At 42.0% G+C, this 15,426-nt stretch overlaps 1 protein-coding gene across 2 annotated transcripts in view; it reads left to right on the top strand.

Annotated features, from left to right (window-relative positions):
- The window catches only part of XPO4 (exportin 4), a 107,575-nt gene that overhangs the window by 58,143 nt on the left and 34,006 nt on the right, over positions 1-15,426 (top strand). For both annotated transcript variants that reach the window (XM_060079910.1, XM_060079911.1), the window contains exons 8-9: positions 423-580; positions 811-985. In XM_060079910.1, the coding sequence (XP_059935893.1) occupies positions 423-580; positions 811-985 (333 nt within the window). The remainder of the gene's footprint in view (positions 1-422; positions 581-810; positions 986-15,426) is intronic.

Here is a 15,426-nt window from a genome sequence, read left to right as displayed (position 1 = left end):
TGCCTGCTTCCAGCGAAGCAGCATCTATATGCTCTTGCCCGAACTTTGCTAACTTTAGTAAGAAGCTGCAGCGAGGCATAGTTAGCATAATACAGATGACTGTCGTTGCTGCTGTTTTTAGAAGAAGCTGTATGTCTGACTGGCCGGCATCTGTTTCTCTCTTTGTCATAACACGCTGGGGACAGTTCAGTTTTCAAAATGTAGGTAGCTCTCCACTGACAATTAATTGGTGTGTTTAAAATCATGGCCTATAACATAAAATGGACTGAGGGACAATTTTCAAATTTAGTTTAACTCGGGAATTAGTTTTCTAGAAATGCTCAGCTACAGTGAATTTTTCTCTCACCTCATTTGGCGCGATAGACATGTGACCCTTACAAAAGAAGAATTTATGTTTATGGATTAGCGATTCTTTCTAACAGGTACATCGAAAAATCAGAGAAGATTCCGACATGGCACAAGACTCCCTGCAGTGCCTCGCCCAGTTAGCTTCTCTTCACGGACCCATCTTCCCCGACGAAGGGTCCCAAGTGGATTATCTCGCACACTTCATTGAGGGCTTACTGAATACCATCAATGGGTAGGTATCCTGGGCCTTAGAACCAAAAAGGAGCTTCCGTTCTTCTTCATGATTAACAGTGGAGGAAAAAAGAAACTAGCGATCCCCCTGCTTTTATATTTTAGAGTAGAGTTGTATGTGTCCTTTGAAATGAGTTCACAGAGACGTGCCTTTGAAAATGAATGGGTGCATGTGTGGAAACGAGTTACCTCTGTTCCACTTAACGCTGATGCTCATGCCTTGGGTTGTAGAATTGAGATAGAAGATTCTGAAGCTGTGGGCATCTCCAGCATCATCAGCAACCTGATAACCGTGTTCCCTCGCAACGTCTTAACCGCCATTCCAAGCGAGCTCTTCTCGTCCTTTGTGAGCTGCCTGACACACCTCACGTGCTCTTTCGGGCGCAGTGCTGCACTGGAGGAGGTGGTGAGTGGCCCCGACTGAACCCGCGCGGTCTCGCAGGGGGACCTGCTGTGCCTCTGAAGCGTGTCTCGTGGCCACTGATTGTTTTAAAGGAGTGCGTGTTTGTTTATATGTGCAAATCATTTGGCAATCTGTGCGTGGGAACATGACTTTTTAAAAATTTGTGGAAAATCACTTTAGTAGACTCAATTTTATTTGTCTCAAGATTTTATTTTATTTATTTATTTATTTATTTATTTTTAATTTTTGGCTGCGTTGGGTCTTAGTTGCTGCGCGCAGGCTTTCTCTAGTTGCGGCGAGCGGGGGCTACTCTGTGTCGCGGTGCGCGGGCTTCTCATTGCGGTGGCTTCTCTTGTTGAGGAGCACGGGCTCTAGGCGCACGGACTCAGTAGTTGTGGCTTGAGGGCTCTAGAGCTCAGGCTCAGTAGTTGTGGCACACGGGCTTATTTGCTTTGCAGCATGTGGGATCCTCTTGGACCAGGGCTCGACCCTAAGTCCCCTGCATTGGCAAGTGGATCCTTAACCACTGTGCCACCAGGGAAGCCCCTGGTCTCAAGATTTTAAGTTGAGATAACTTAGTACCTGAAAGTAGGAAATGGAATGGAATGTTTTTATTAAAAACTATGTTGAAAGCCATTTTAATAATAAACTCTTTAAGTTCAAGGGGCGCTAGGAACTTTATGGTATGGTTGTGATTGTGTATAATTTTAAGTGTTTTATGAGAATTTAAAAATTTTGGGCTTATCTGGAAATTATGTAAATATAATTTGGTTCAAATAATTGTAACCCTGCTTATTTTGATTAATTTTTTTTGGTGTTTTTTATGGTTTTAATAATATATCTTGGTAAATTTTAATTTGCATTAAAATTAAGACCAACTACTGTAGTAAAGATGTTTTTTGGTACAGATTCTTAAATGCTTATCTTCCACATTTTATATTTAATTTGGAAAACTCGTACTAAGCTCCTTGACAACACAGCTGTGTTTGTAACAGTTACTGGGAATAAATATGTTAATCTTGGGAAGTAATTGATTTTTTCCCTACCAAGTAGTTATTAAATTGTTGAAACTAATTTTTTTTAATGAAATGCAGATTCTTTTCAAAGATTGTAAGGGTAAAAAGAATATTTGTAGACCTCTGATAGAATTTCATGTTCAGTCAGAGCGGTGGTTTTGTTGGGGGTTTGGCAACATGCGTGGGAGTGATTTGCGCCCCTTCAGAGGTGTCAGAGCATGAAGACCTCGGGAGTGACTGTTCACAACGGTGGGCGCCCCAGTGGTTTGACAGGAAAGGAGCCAGGCCAGGAAGTTACTTATGTGTTGGAAAGTGTCGGTCATGGAGGAATAGAAGTTTACGGGCCTCCATGTGAGGTCTGAATTTCTAGGGAGAAAAATTATGTACTAAGCATGGAAACATAGGGAAATTTCAAGTATTTAAGCTGTACTCAAACTCTTTTCAAATGATCACAAATTCTGAATCGGGTTTCACGTAACATCCCCCTTTCCCCCACCCCCTCCCCCTTGGTTAAATGGCACGTTGATCACATGTTTAGAAACACAGCTGCCTTTTATTATAGTTTGTGGGTTAAGGATGCTTCTCGAGGAATTGCTGGAAGATTTGTAACATTCTTGGCTTGCAGATTTGAGGTTTAGAATTTATTTATTTTGCCTAGGGGACTAACAACTTGGAAAACAATTTTTCTGCTGAGGTTTGACCTAGAAGTATTGGGACACAGGGAGCCTGGATGCGCTTTCAGAGAGTAGATGTTTAATTGTGCTTCACAGGGAGGCGTGCACTGTACCTAATGGGCTTCATTCGGGAAAAGGGCTATTTCTTTTCCTTTCTTTTAATCGGTCGATTTCTTTTAATCTGTTTATGACGTTTAAAAAATGATGTTAGAAACAATTGGTTACCCATTGAAAGAGACAGAGGGAATAGATTTGTCTGATGCTTTTGCATGACTCATAGCAGTCAGATTGGCGAGGGTTGGTGAAGTTGAGGGCTGACGGGGGTCCCTGCATGATGAGTTACCAGAAGACTAAGCGAATCCTAAATGTATCTCAGCCGCGTGGGGTTTTCACTCTGGCTGTGTGAGTTGGGGGCGGGGCCTGGGGAGTGGGCGGCGAGGTGCAGGGACAGACCCAGCCGGCCGCAGTGGAGCTTCTGGGACGCAGGCCAGGGCACCTCGTGCACAATACATAGTTGTTGACCTGAGATGGCAAAAGGTATAAAGAAATGAGCTTATATGTAAAAATCGAAAAGTTGAGGCATATTTAAAAAAACTGCTTTGGGGAGTCAGCGTGGTGAGAAAGATCATGAACTTTTGAGGGAGACACTGCGGTGTGAGCCAGAAGTAGTCCTCAGCTGCAGGGCCTTGGCAGGTTGCTTCACCTTCTGTGAGCATGTTTCCTTGGGGTGTAGTTAGGATACTGGTCTCTTCTGATGTCTCGTGGGGTGGATTAACAATGTGAAAGTGCCCCTACGGTGTGCACAATAAAATGTGGAATTATAATGATACAAATGAACCTTTATAATGGGCTTTACTAACAGCCTGTATTATGTGTACTGTCCTAGGAGTAAGACCAGTTCTTGAGTTTTGTTGTTTCATGCAAATCAGTAATTTTGTTTGTTTATTTACTTTTTTACTTTTTTTTTTTTTTTTTTTTTTTTGCGGTACACGGGCCTCTCACTGTTGTGGCCTCTCCCGCTGCGGAGCACAGGCTCCGGACGCGCAGGCTCAGAGGCCATGGCTCACGGGCCCAGCCGCTCCGCAGCATGTGGGATCTTCCCGGACCGGCACAAAGCCGTGTCCCCTGCATCGGCAGGCGGACTCTCAACCACTGCGCCACCAGGGAAGCCCTATTTGCTTATTTTAAAAAATGTTGTCTTTTGTGATTTGCTCTCAAATTATATCTTTTTTTTAAAATACAAATTTATTTATTTATTTACTTTTGGCTGTGTTGGGTCTTCATTGCTGTGCGTGGGCTTCTCATTGCAGTGGCTTCTCTTGTGGTGGAGCATGGGCTTCAGTAATTGCAGCACGTGGGCTCAGTAGTTGTGGCACATGGGCTTAGTTGCTCCATGGAGTGTGGGATCTTCCCAGACCAGGGCTCGAACCCGTGTCCTCTGCGTTGGCAGGCAGATTCTTAACCACTGTGCCACCAGGAAAGCCCCAAATCAATAATTTTAATATTAGGTTTTTAAAAACAATTTTAATCTTGTGAAATGTTTTGTTTTTCTTTAATATTGAAAGAGTTTATTTTCCCAATAGGAAAACAGGTTCCGCAAAACACTTTTTTTTTTTAGTTGTGCTCAGGCAGGAAGGTTTTATTTTTATTTTTTAATTTTTAAAATGTGTTTATTTATTAACATCTTTATTGGAGCATAATTGCTTTACAGTGGTGTGTTAGCTTCTGCGTTATAACAAAGTGAATCAGCTATACATATACACACATCCCCATAGCTCCTCCCACTTGCGTCTCCCTCCCACCCTCCCTATCCCACCCCTCTAGGTGGTCACAGCACCAAGCTGATCTCCCTGTGCTATGCGGCTGCTTCCCACTAGCTATCTGTTTTACGTTTGGTAGTGTATATATGTCCATGCCACTCTCTCACTTCGTCTCAGCTTACCCTTCCCCCTCCCCGTGTCCTCAAGTCCATTCTCTACGTCTGCGTCTTTATTCCTGTCTTGCCCCTAGGTTCATTAGAACCTTTTTTTTTTTTTAGATTCCATATGTATGTGTTAGCATACGGTACTTGTTTTTCTCTCTCTGACTTACTTCACTCTGTATGACAGACTCTAGGTCCATCCACCTCACTACAAATAACTCAATTTCGTTTCTTTTTATTGCTGAGTAATATTCCATTGTGTATATGTGCGACATCTTCTTTATCCATTCATCTGTCGATGGCCACTTAGGTTGCTTCCATGTCCTGCCTATTGTGAATAGTGCTGCAATGAACATCATGGTACCCAGCAATACACTTTTGTTTTACTGTGGTATTTTTTCAAAACTGTATTTATTTAGGAATACATATAGATTGTTTCTTGTTTTAGGAACTCATGTCTTAGATGGTGGTTATGTTGCTGTAGCAAGAAGAAAAAAAAGCAACTTCATGGGAAGAAAAATTCTTGATACTAACATGTATTCTTGAACTATGTCCTTGTTTGGTGGCTGTAGTGTGTGTATGAAGAGAGGCTATTACTTATGACTGCCCTCAACTTGCAGTGAACTGAAAGTCTCTGCTCAAAAAGAGCAACTCCAGTCTTCAGCCACTTTATTCTGTTGGCTGTTAAAATTTCTTGGTGTTACTTGAGGCTTCCTGAAGCCAAGAATTTTTTCATTGCACCCGAGAAATCAAAGTTTTGTCTATTGCTAGGCTGGAGAGGTGAGATGGATTATAAGATGAAATTATTGCCTTAAAAATTAAAATCCTAACCAAATAATTGTTCATATTATTATGTCAACTATTTTATAAAATGTTTATAATACTAGTATATGCATTTGAATTGATTGAGTGAAATTTTAAGAGAATATGGCTTGAGCTCTAGACTCTCATTTGTTTCTTGGTTTCTTTTGTCTGTTAAGTTCAGCCCCCAGTAGGTTCATCAGCCAGAAGCCACATAACATGTTAACTGAACAGAGCAACCATCATGGTCCTTAAACTTTGAAGTGTGTGTGTGTGTGTGCGTGTGTGTGTGTGTGTGTGTGTGTGTACGTGTGCGTGGGGGCTGTGGGTTGGATATGTAAAGGAGGTGGGAGGTGATGGTAGTAAACTTCACAAAGGAAGAACTTCACATTTAATTTTAGTACATTTGTTCCCTAACCTCAAGACCAGCAGGACAAGGCAGAGGAAGAATCTTGATAAAGTTGTTGGGAAGTCCATTATAGAATGTAATGCAGTAAAATAATTTTGCAGTTCCTTAGGTGAGTGAGTGCATTTAAAGTTCAGCATTCTTAACTCAAAATCTAGTTTCTCCAGCTCTATGGATAATTACTCTGTGGAGAGGAGGTGTGGTGAAAGAAATGCATTGAAGCCAAGTTACAAATGGAGAGGTGAGAAGCAGGAATTTGGGGGGTATTTCAGGGAGAAGAGGGAATAACTTACCATCTGGAATGGTGATGTCAGTACAACACAAATGTGTGGTCGACCCTGCACCTTAACTCCCGGGGGAAGGGATGGTTTGAGAAGCTGTGCCAACCTCCCTACCCAGCATTCTGCTGGCCAGGGAGGAATGAATGGATGATAGTCCGGAGGGCGACACAGCTGTCCAGCTGCACTGTGTGCACTCATTTCCTCTGCTTGTTGATCAGAGAAGAATTAAATGAGATGCATGAGTAACCTTGAACATTTGAAGTATGCTTTTTTTAAATCCTAACAGTGGCTTTACCTCTGTTCAGGATATTTGAAAGAAAATTGGTTACTATTACAACTTAAAATACAGATTCTTATTAAAAGAAATCCTTAAAATAATTTCCATGTTTCATTTAATTCTGGTTGGATCGTAATTTTGCCATGCAGTGTTTCCTAACTTGTATATGAGTCAGCCCTGATTTTTCAGTCTGCTTCCAGTCCTAGCACAGAACCAATGTTGGTTTTACAGAATTCTTGCACTTGAGATAGAATGTAGTGGATTTAGATTAAAGCTTATTTATTGTCATAACTGTGGTTTCATATAGTAACCTTTGTATTGCTTACAAGACTAGCATTAAAAACATAACCAGATCTAATGGGCCAGGGTTTTGAAAATGGACGCTAGAATGAGGTGGAAGAAGAGATGGCCTCCTACCTCGGGTAAGGCAGGTGAGTCCCAGCAGTGCCGGCCCCTTGGGAGTACTGCTGGGTCATTTCAGTTCCGTGAATATTTACCCATCATCTACATGTGGCAGGGACTGTGTTTGATGAATATACGTTCTTTAGCATTAAGAATTTGGAAATACATATATGTTTCCAGAAGGAAAAAGTTATGTTAATCTAGGAGTGTAACATTTAAGAACTCTCTGAAAATTACACCTCGGACTCTTGGTGTTTTTGTGGGGAGTCGATTTTTTTTTAAGTGATCTATTTATAGGATTCTTCTAACAGCTGCAGTGCTTGTCCACTAAATCAATTTCTCTTGGGGGATTTCAGAAGCCAGGAATACTGTCAGCTGCATAGGTAGTCTGGAGTCAAATTAATTCTGTGCTGTAGGGACCGGCTAGGGAAAAAAAATGAGAGAATGAATTAATTTCTTTTGCATTTGACATTCAAAGACTTCTAAATTCTTTTTCAAATGGAGAGCTCGTGATCTGTTTGTGACATTTCTGCGATTTTTCTCCGTATTGCCGTTGTTGCTTTATATGATGCTACACTAGGAAAGGGTATTTATAGCAGATGAGTAGCAGCATAAACTATTATAATTCAGCCTTTAATCTTTCATATGCCCTTTCTTATTGTTTTACACCGTGCAGTACATGTATTATTTGACCTGTCATTGGACTTGGGGGTTATGGCAATGCCTGTAAATTTTAAACTTACTGTGGAATATTCTGTTCACGTAAAGTAAAAGCTTTATATATATATATAAACATTTGTAAAGAATAAGAAAATGAACAACTGTGTGCCAGCCGTGCAGATAAAGAAACAGTATATTGATAGGACCTTTCCCGCCTTCGTTTACCTGGAGTTTCCCCCTCTGTTGTTATAAGCACGGTTTACGTTGTGCAGACTTATTTCTGCCAGTTGATTTTGTATCATGTTTGCAGATCAGCGCTGCCAGGGAACCCCTGGCCAGTGCCGTGGGCTCCTTTCCCACCCTCTGCGACCTCTGATTGTCACTTTGCTTTCGCTACCAAGTCCTTAGGAGAGCAGTAGAGCCAGCCCCAGGCTCGAAATAGGGAACAGAGTTAAACAGGGTTATTCCTCAGAAATGAAACATTCCATGTGTGAGAACTAATGGCCCACACCCACCTTATTGCAATTTGTATGTCTATGAATCATAATGCTTTTCCTTTTTGTTAATAAATAAATTTTTCTTTTTTGGCTGTGTTGAGTCCTCGTTGCTGTGCATGGGCTTTCTCTAGTTGCGGCGAGTGGGGGCTACTGTTCGTTGTGGTGCGCAGGGTTCTCATTGCGGTGGCTTCTCTTGTTGCAGAGCACGGGCTCTAGGCGCACGGGCTTCAGTAGTTGTGGCTTGTGGGCTCAGTAGTTGTGGCTCACGGGCTCTAGAGCACAGGCTCCGTAGTTGTGGCGCACGGGCTTAGTTGCTCCATGGCATGTGGAATCTTCCAGGACCAGGGCTCGAACCCGTGTCCCCTGCATTGGCAGGCGGACTCTTAACCACTGCGCCACCAGGGACGTCCCTGTGAATCATAATGCTTTTCTTAACTGACTCATGTAACTTATGTTTACATGTGAAGATAGCACTCAAGTTCAAAGAAAGAGCTTTCCAGTTTCATGGAAATGATTTGGAGTTGTCACGTTGGTTATTTGCTGTTTGTAGAAAAAAAGCTGTAGGAGTTCTTTGCAGCATAACAGATATTAGAACTACTCTAGCACAGGATTTATCATGTATACTTTTACAGTATCTAATGTTAAGGACACATGCACACACTTAATTTTTTTAGAGCAGTTTTAGATTCACAGCAAACTCGAGTGAAAATACAGAGTTCCCACCCCTGCCCCAGTACACCCAGCCCCCCACCATCAGCATCCCTACCAGAGAGTGCATGTGTTACACCTGATGAACCTGCACCGAGGCCATCATCATCCCGAGCCCATGGTCTACATCAGAGTTCACTCTTTGTGTTGTACACTCTACGGGTTTGGACGAATGTGCAGGGATGTGTAGCCACCATTACAGTCTCATGCAGGCTAGTGTCACTGCCCTGAAAATCCTCTGAGCTCTGCTCTTCATGCCCCCACCCAGCCCCTGGCAACCACGGATCCTTTTATTGTCTCCATAGTTTGGCCTTTTCCAAAATGTCGTATAGTTGGAATCGTACGGTGATGTTAGATTTTAATCTGAAGTCCACGTCATTGTTAAAAGGCGGAGCAGACCACATACTGAAGGCTGTCTTTCCCGGGCTTCATTTGCCAGCATGTCCAGAGGCAACATGAACTGCTGTTTCTATATGTCCAAATAGTCACCAGACGCAAAAGCAGATTTCTTTCTGCGGCTGAAGAGCTGCAGGTTCACCCCCAGTACGCTCGCAGGTTAATTTTGGGCGTTGACATGTCAGTGCTGATAGCACGTTTTGGTTACCTTCTCCACCCTCCGTTCCCAACTGGGGGAAAGTGGAGTCCAGTAGCCTCCTAAGCTCTGCGCCCCTCTCCAAAGCCCTCCTGGCAGCAGGCCCGAGGCACCCCAGCCACGAGCAGAGTGTCTGGCTTGGGCCCTCGTCATCCTGGGGCACGTGCTCCGGCTTGGCGGCTGGGTCTTGGCCAGAGGGGCTATGGAGCAGGGCCAAGGTATTAGGAAAAACCACTCGGCCTGGTTTCAGTTCTCTGTGATGAGACGGAAAGATTTGGCTGCCCATTGTCATCAGCCAGATTTCTCACGCTTTGCCTGATGAGTTCCTTGTACTGGTTTCCAAGTGGAACAGACGCCCTGTACAAGTTTGCAGTTCTTACTTTAAACCAGCGTCCAGTGAGTAGGGGCTCTGATGGTCCGCTGTGATCTTCTCTTTTGTCTAATGTCAGGGCTCTATGGGAGGAATTATGGAGTGCTCTTCCACTAGTAAAAGGCTTATAAGGCTTTTCCATTTTATTTGTACTTTTCTGTATCTGAATGATTAAACCGTGATAAGCATGCATTGTATATGTGCTAGGGAACAACAGAGAGAGTTCTTAGAAATGCCCTGCTGCTCCCTTCTGAGCGGTGGGGTCAGAGGATGCTGTTCCTCTTAAGATATGTTACCAGTCTGTTTATTTTGGCAACATAAACTGTTAAGACTTAACAAATGAGTTCTGCAAAGCACATGCTTTAAGTATGCAGAAACGGTCTTATTCATCTCCTGCTCCAGTACTTAGCTGGCATTAGTGTTTTCTGCTGCAGGCATACATCAGCTGCTGCTGCGACCAGATGGGCACTTACCTGGCCTTTTGTTTAAAATTTTTTTAACATCTTTATTGGAGTATAATTGCTTTACAATGGTGTGTTAACTTCTGCTTTATAACAAAGTGAATCAGCTATACATATACATATATCCCCATATCTCCTCCCTCTTGCATCTCCCTCCCACCCTCCCTATCCCACCCCTCTAGGGGGTCACAGAGCACCGAGCTGATCTCCCTGTGCTATGCGGCTGCTTCCCACTAGCTATCTATTTTACGTTTGGTAGTGTATATATGTCCATGCCACTCTCTCACTTCGTCCCAGCTTACCCTTCCCCCTCCCCATGTCCTCAAGTCCAACTTCTATGTCTGCGTCTTTATTCCTGTCCTGCCCCTAGGTTCATCAGAACCATTTTTTTAAAGATTCCATATATATGCGTTAGCATACGGTATTTGTTTTTCTCTTTCTGACTTACTTCACTCTGTATGACAGACTCTAGGTCCATCCACCTCACTACAAATAACTCAATTTCGTTTCTTTATATGGCTGAGTAATATTCCATTGTATATATGTGCCAATCTTCCTTATCCATTCATCTGTCGATGGCCACTTAGGTTGCTTCCATATCTTGGCTATTGTAAATACTACTGCAGTGAATATTGTGATACATATCTCTTTTTGAATTATGGTTTTCTCAGGGTATATGCCCAGTAGTGAGATTGCTGGGTCATATGGTAGTTCTATTTTTAGTTTTTTTGGGTTTTTTTTTTTTTTTTTTTCTTTTTGGCGGTACGCGGGCCTCTCACTGTTGTGGCCTCTCCCGTTGCAGAGCACAGGCTCTGGATGCGCAGGCCTAGGAGCCATGGCTCACGGGCCCAGCCGCTCCGCGGCATGTGGGATCTTCCCGAACCGGGGCACGAACCTGTGTCCCCTGCATTGGCAGGCGGACTATCAACCACTGCGCCACCAGGGAAGCCCCTATTTTTAGTTTTTTAAGGAACCTCCATACTGTTCTCCATAGTGGCTGTATCAATTTACATTCCCACCAGCAGTGCAAGAGGGTTCCCTTTTCTCCACGCCCTCTCCAGCATTTATTGTTTGTAGATTTTTTGATGGTGGCCATTCTGACTGGTATGAGGTGATACCTCATTGTAGTTTTGATTTGCATTTCTCTAATGATTAGTGATGTTGAGCATCCTTTCATGTGTTTGCTGGGAATATGTATATCTTCTTTGGAGAAACGAGGTCTTCTGCCCATTTTTGGATTGGGTTGTTTGTTTTTTTGATATTGAGCTGCATGAGCTGCTTGTATGTTTTGGAGATTAATCCTTTGTCAGTTGCTTCATTTACGAATATTTTATCCCTTCATGTTGTTTATGGTTTCCTTTGCTGTACAAAAGCTTTTAAGTTTCATTAGGTCCCATTTGTTTATTCTTGTTTTTATTTCCATTTTTGTAGGAGGTGGGTCAAAAATGATCTTGCTGTGATTTATGTCATAGAGCGTTCTGCCTATGTTTTACTCTAAGAGTTTTATAGTGTCTGGCCTTACATTTATTATTTTTTTTAAGTAAATTTATTTATTTATTTATTGTCTGAGTTGGGTCTTTGTGGCTGTGCGCGGGCTTTCTCTAGTTGCGGTGAGCAGGGGCTGCTCTTCATTGCGGTGCATGGGCTTCTCATTGTGGTGGCTTCTCTTGTTGTGGAGCACAGGCTCTAGGCTCGCGGGCTTCAGTAGTTGTACCATGCGGGCTCTAGAGCGCAGGTTCAGTAGTTGTGGCGCATGGGCTTAGTTGCTCTGTTCCATGTGGGATCTTCCCAGACCAGGGCTCGAACCCGTGTCCCCTGCATTGGCAGGCGGATTCTTAACCACTGCACCACCAGGGAAGCGCTGGCCTTACATTTAGGTCTTCAGTCCATTTTGAGTTTATTTTTGTGTACAGTGTTAGGGAGTGTTCTAATATCATTCTTGTACATGTAGCTGTCCAGTTTTCCCAGCACCACTTATTGAAGAGGCTGTCTTTTCTCCATTGTATATTCTTGCCTTCTTTATCAAAGATAAGGTGACAATATGTGCATGGGTTTATCTCTGGGCTTTCTATCCTGTTCCATTGATCTATATTTCTGTTTTTGTGCCAGTACCATACTGCCTTGTTTACTGTAGCTTTTGTAGTGTAGTCTGAAGTCTGGGAGCCTGATTCCTCCAGCTCCGTTTTTCTTTCTCAAGATTGCTTTGGCTATTAAGGGTCTTTTGTGTTTCCATACAAATTGTGAAATTTTTTGTTCTAGTTCTGTGAAAAATGCCATTGGTAGTTTGATAGGGATTGCATTGAATCTGTAGATTGCTTTGGGTAGTATAGTCATTTTCACAGTGTTGATTCTTCCAATCCAAGAACATGGTATATCTCTCCATCTCTTTGTATCGTCTTTAATTTCTTTCATCAGTGTCTTAGTTTTCTGCATACAGGTCTTTTGTGTCCTTAGGTAGGTTTATTCCTAAGTATTTTACTCTTTTTTGTTGCAGTGGTAAATGGGAGTGTTTCCTTAATTTCTTTTTCAGATTTTTCATCATCAGTGTACAGGAATACAAGAGATTTTTGTGCATTAATTTTGTATCCTGCTACTTTACCAAATTCATTGATTAACTCTAGTAGTTTTCTGGTAGCTTCTTTAGGATTCTCTGTGTATAGTATCATGTCATCTGCAAACAGTGACAGTTTTACTTCTTCTTTTCTGATTTGGGTTTGTATTATTTCTTTTTCTTCTCTGAATGCTATGGCTAAAGCTTCCAAAACTATGTTGAATAATAGTGGTGAGAGTGGGCAACCTTGTCTTGTTCCTGATCTTAGAGGAAGTGGTTTTAGTTTTTCACCATTGAGGCTGATGTTGGCTGTGGGTTTGTCATATATGGCCTTTATTATGTTGAGGTAGGTTACCTCTATGCCTACTTTCTGGAAAGTTTTATCAAAAATAGGTGTTGAATTTTGTTGAAAGCTTTTTCTGCATCTGTTGAGATTATCTTTTTTTTTTTTTTTGCGGTACGTGGGCCTCTCACTGTTGTGGCCTCTCCCGTTGTGGAGCACAGGCTCTGGATGCGCAGGCTCAGCGGCCATGGCTCACGGGCCCAGCCGCTCCGCGGCATGTGGGATCCTCCCGGACCAGGGCACGAACCCATGTCCCCTGCATCGGCTGGCGGACTCTCAACCACTGCGCCGCCAGGGAAGCCCTATCATATTGTTTTTATCCTTCAGTTTGTTAATATGGTGTATCACATTGATTGATTTGTGTATACTGAAGAATCCTTGCATTCCTGGGATAAACCCCACTTGATCATGGTGCATGATCCTTTTAATGTGCTGTTGGATTCTGTTTGCTAGTATTTTGTTGAGGATTTTTGCATCTATATTCATCAGAGATGAATATAGTTTTTTTCTTCGTGACGTCTTTGTCTGGTTTTGGTATCAGGGTGATGGTGGCCTCGTAGAATGAGTTTGAGAGTGTTCTTCCCTCTACTATATTTTGGAAGAGTTTGAGAAGGATGGGTGTTAATAGAATTCGCCTGTGAAGCCATCTGGTCCTGGGCTTTTGTTTGAATTTCAGTGCTTGTGATTGGTCTGTTTATATTTTCTACTTCTTCCTGGTTCAGACTCAGAAGGTTGTGCTTTTCTAAGAATGTGTCCATTACTTCCAGGTTGTCCATTTTATTGGCATAGAGTTGCTTGTAGTAATCTCTCATGATCTTTCATATTTCTGCAGTGTCAGTTGTTACTTGTCCTTTTTCATTTCTAATTTTATTGATTTGAGTCTTCTCCCTTTTTTTCTTGATGAGTCTGGCTAATGGTTTATCAATTTTGTTTATCTTCTCAAAGAACCAGCTTTTAGTTTTATTGATCTTTGCTGTTGTTTCCTTCATTTCTTTTTCATTTATTTCTGATCTGATCGTTATGACTTCTTTCCTTCTGCTAACTTTGGGGTTTTTTTGTTCTTCTTTCTGTATTCTTGTTTCTTGAGGTAGGATTGTATTGCTATAAACTTCCGTCTTAGAACTGCTTTTACTGCATCCCATAGGCTTTGGGTCGTCGTATGTTCATTGTCATTTGTTTCTTGGTATTTTTTTTATTTCCTCTTTGATTTTTTTCAGTAATCTCTTGGTTATTTAGTAGCGTACTGTTTAGCCTCCACGTTTGTGTGTGTATATGTATGTATGTATATATATATATATATATATATTTTTTTTTTTTTTTTTTTTGCGGTATGCAGGCCTCTCACTGTTGTGGCCTCTCCTGTTGCAGAGCACAGGCTCCGGATGCACAGGCTCAGCGGCCATGGCTCACGGGCCCAGCCGCTCCGTGGCATGTGGGATCTTCCCGGACCAGGGCCCGACCCCATGTCCCCTGCATCGGCAGGCGGACTCTCAACCACTGCGCCACCAGGGAAGCCAACGTTTGTATTTTTTTAGTTTTTTTTCTGTAATTGATATCTAGTCTCATAGTGTTGGTGGTCAGAAAAGATAATCGATATGCTTTCAACTTTCTTAAATTTACCAAGGCTTGATTTGTGACCCAAGATATGACCTATCCTAGAGAATGTTCCATGAGCACTTGAGAAGAAAGTGTATTCTGTTGTTTTTGGATGGAATGTCCTGTAAATATCAGTTAAGTCTATCTTGTTTAATGTGTCATTTAAAGCTTGTGTTTCCTTATTTATTTTCATCCTGGATGATCTGTCCATTGGTGAAAGTGGGGTGTTAAAGTCCCCTACTATTATTGTGTTACTGTCAATTTCCCTTTTTATGGCTGTTAGCATTTGCCTTATGTATTGAGGTGCTCCTATGTTGGATGCCGAAATATTTACAATTATTATATCTTCTTCCTGGATTGACCCCTTGATCATTATGTAGTGTCTTTCTTTGTCTCTTGTATTAGTCTTTATTTTAAAGTCTATTTTGTTCGATATGAGAATTGCTACTCCAGCTTTCTTTTGGTTTTCATTTGCATGGAATATCTTTTTCCGTCCCCTCACTTTCAGTTTGTATGTGTCCCTAGGTCTGAAGTGGGTGTCTTGTAGACAGCATATATACGGGTCTTGTTTTTGTGTCCATTCAGCCAGTCTGTGTCTTTTGGTTGGAGCATTTAATCCATTTACATTTAAGGTAATTATCAATATGTATGTTCCTATTACCATTTTCTTAATTGTTTTGGGTTTGTTATTGTAGGTCTTTTCCTTCTCCTGTGTTTCCTGTCTAGAGAAGTTCCTTTATTTGTTGTAAAGCTGGTTTGGTGATACTGAATTCTCGTAACTTTTGCTTGTCTGTAAAGGTTTCAATTTCTCTGTCAAATCTGAATGAGATCCTTGCTGGGTAGAGTAATGTTGGTTGTAGGTTTTTCCCTTTCATCACTTTAAATATG

Source organism: Mesoplodon densirostris, chromosome 17, assembly GCF_025265405.1.
Source record: "Mesoplodon densirostris isolate mMesDen1 chromosome 17, mMesDen1 primary haplotype, whole genome shotgun sequence".
NCBI classification, from domain to species: domain Eukaryota; kingdom Metazoa; phylum Chordata; class Mammalia; order Artiodactyla; family Ziphiidae; genus Mesoplodon; species Mesoplodon densirostris.
The sequence above is the reverse complement of the archived record's forward strand: the minus strand, read 5'-3'. Positions and strand labels throughout refer to the sequence as shown.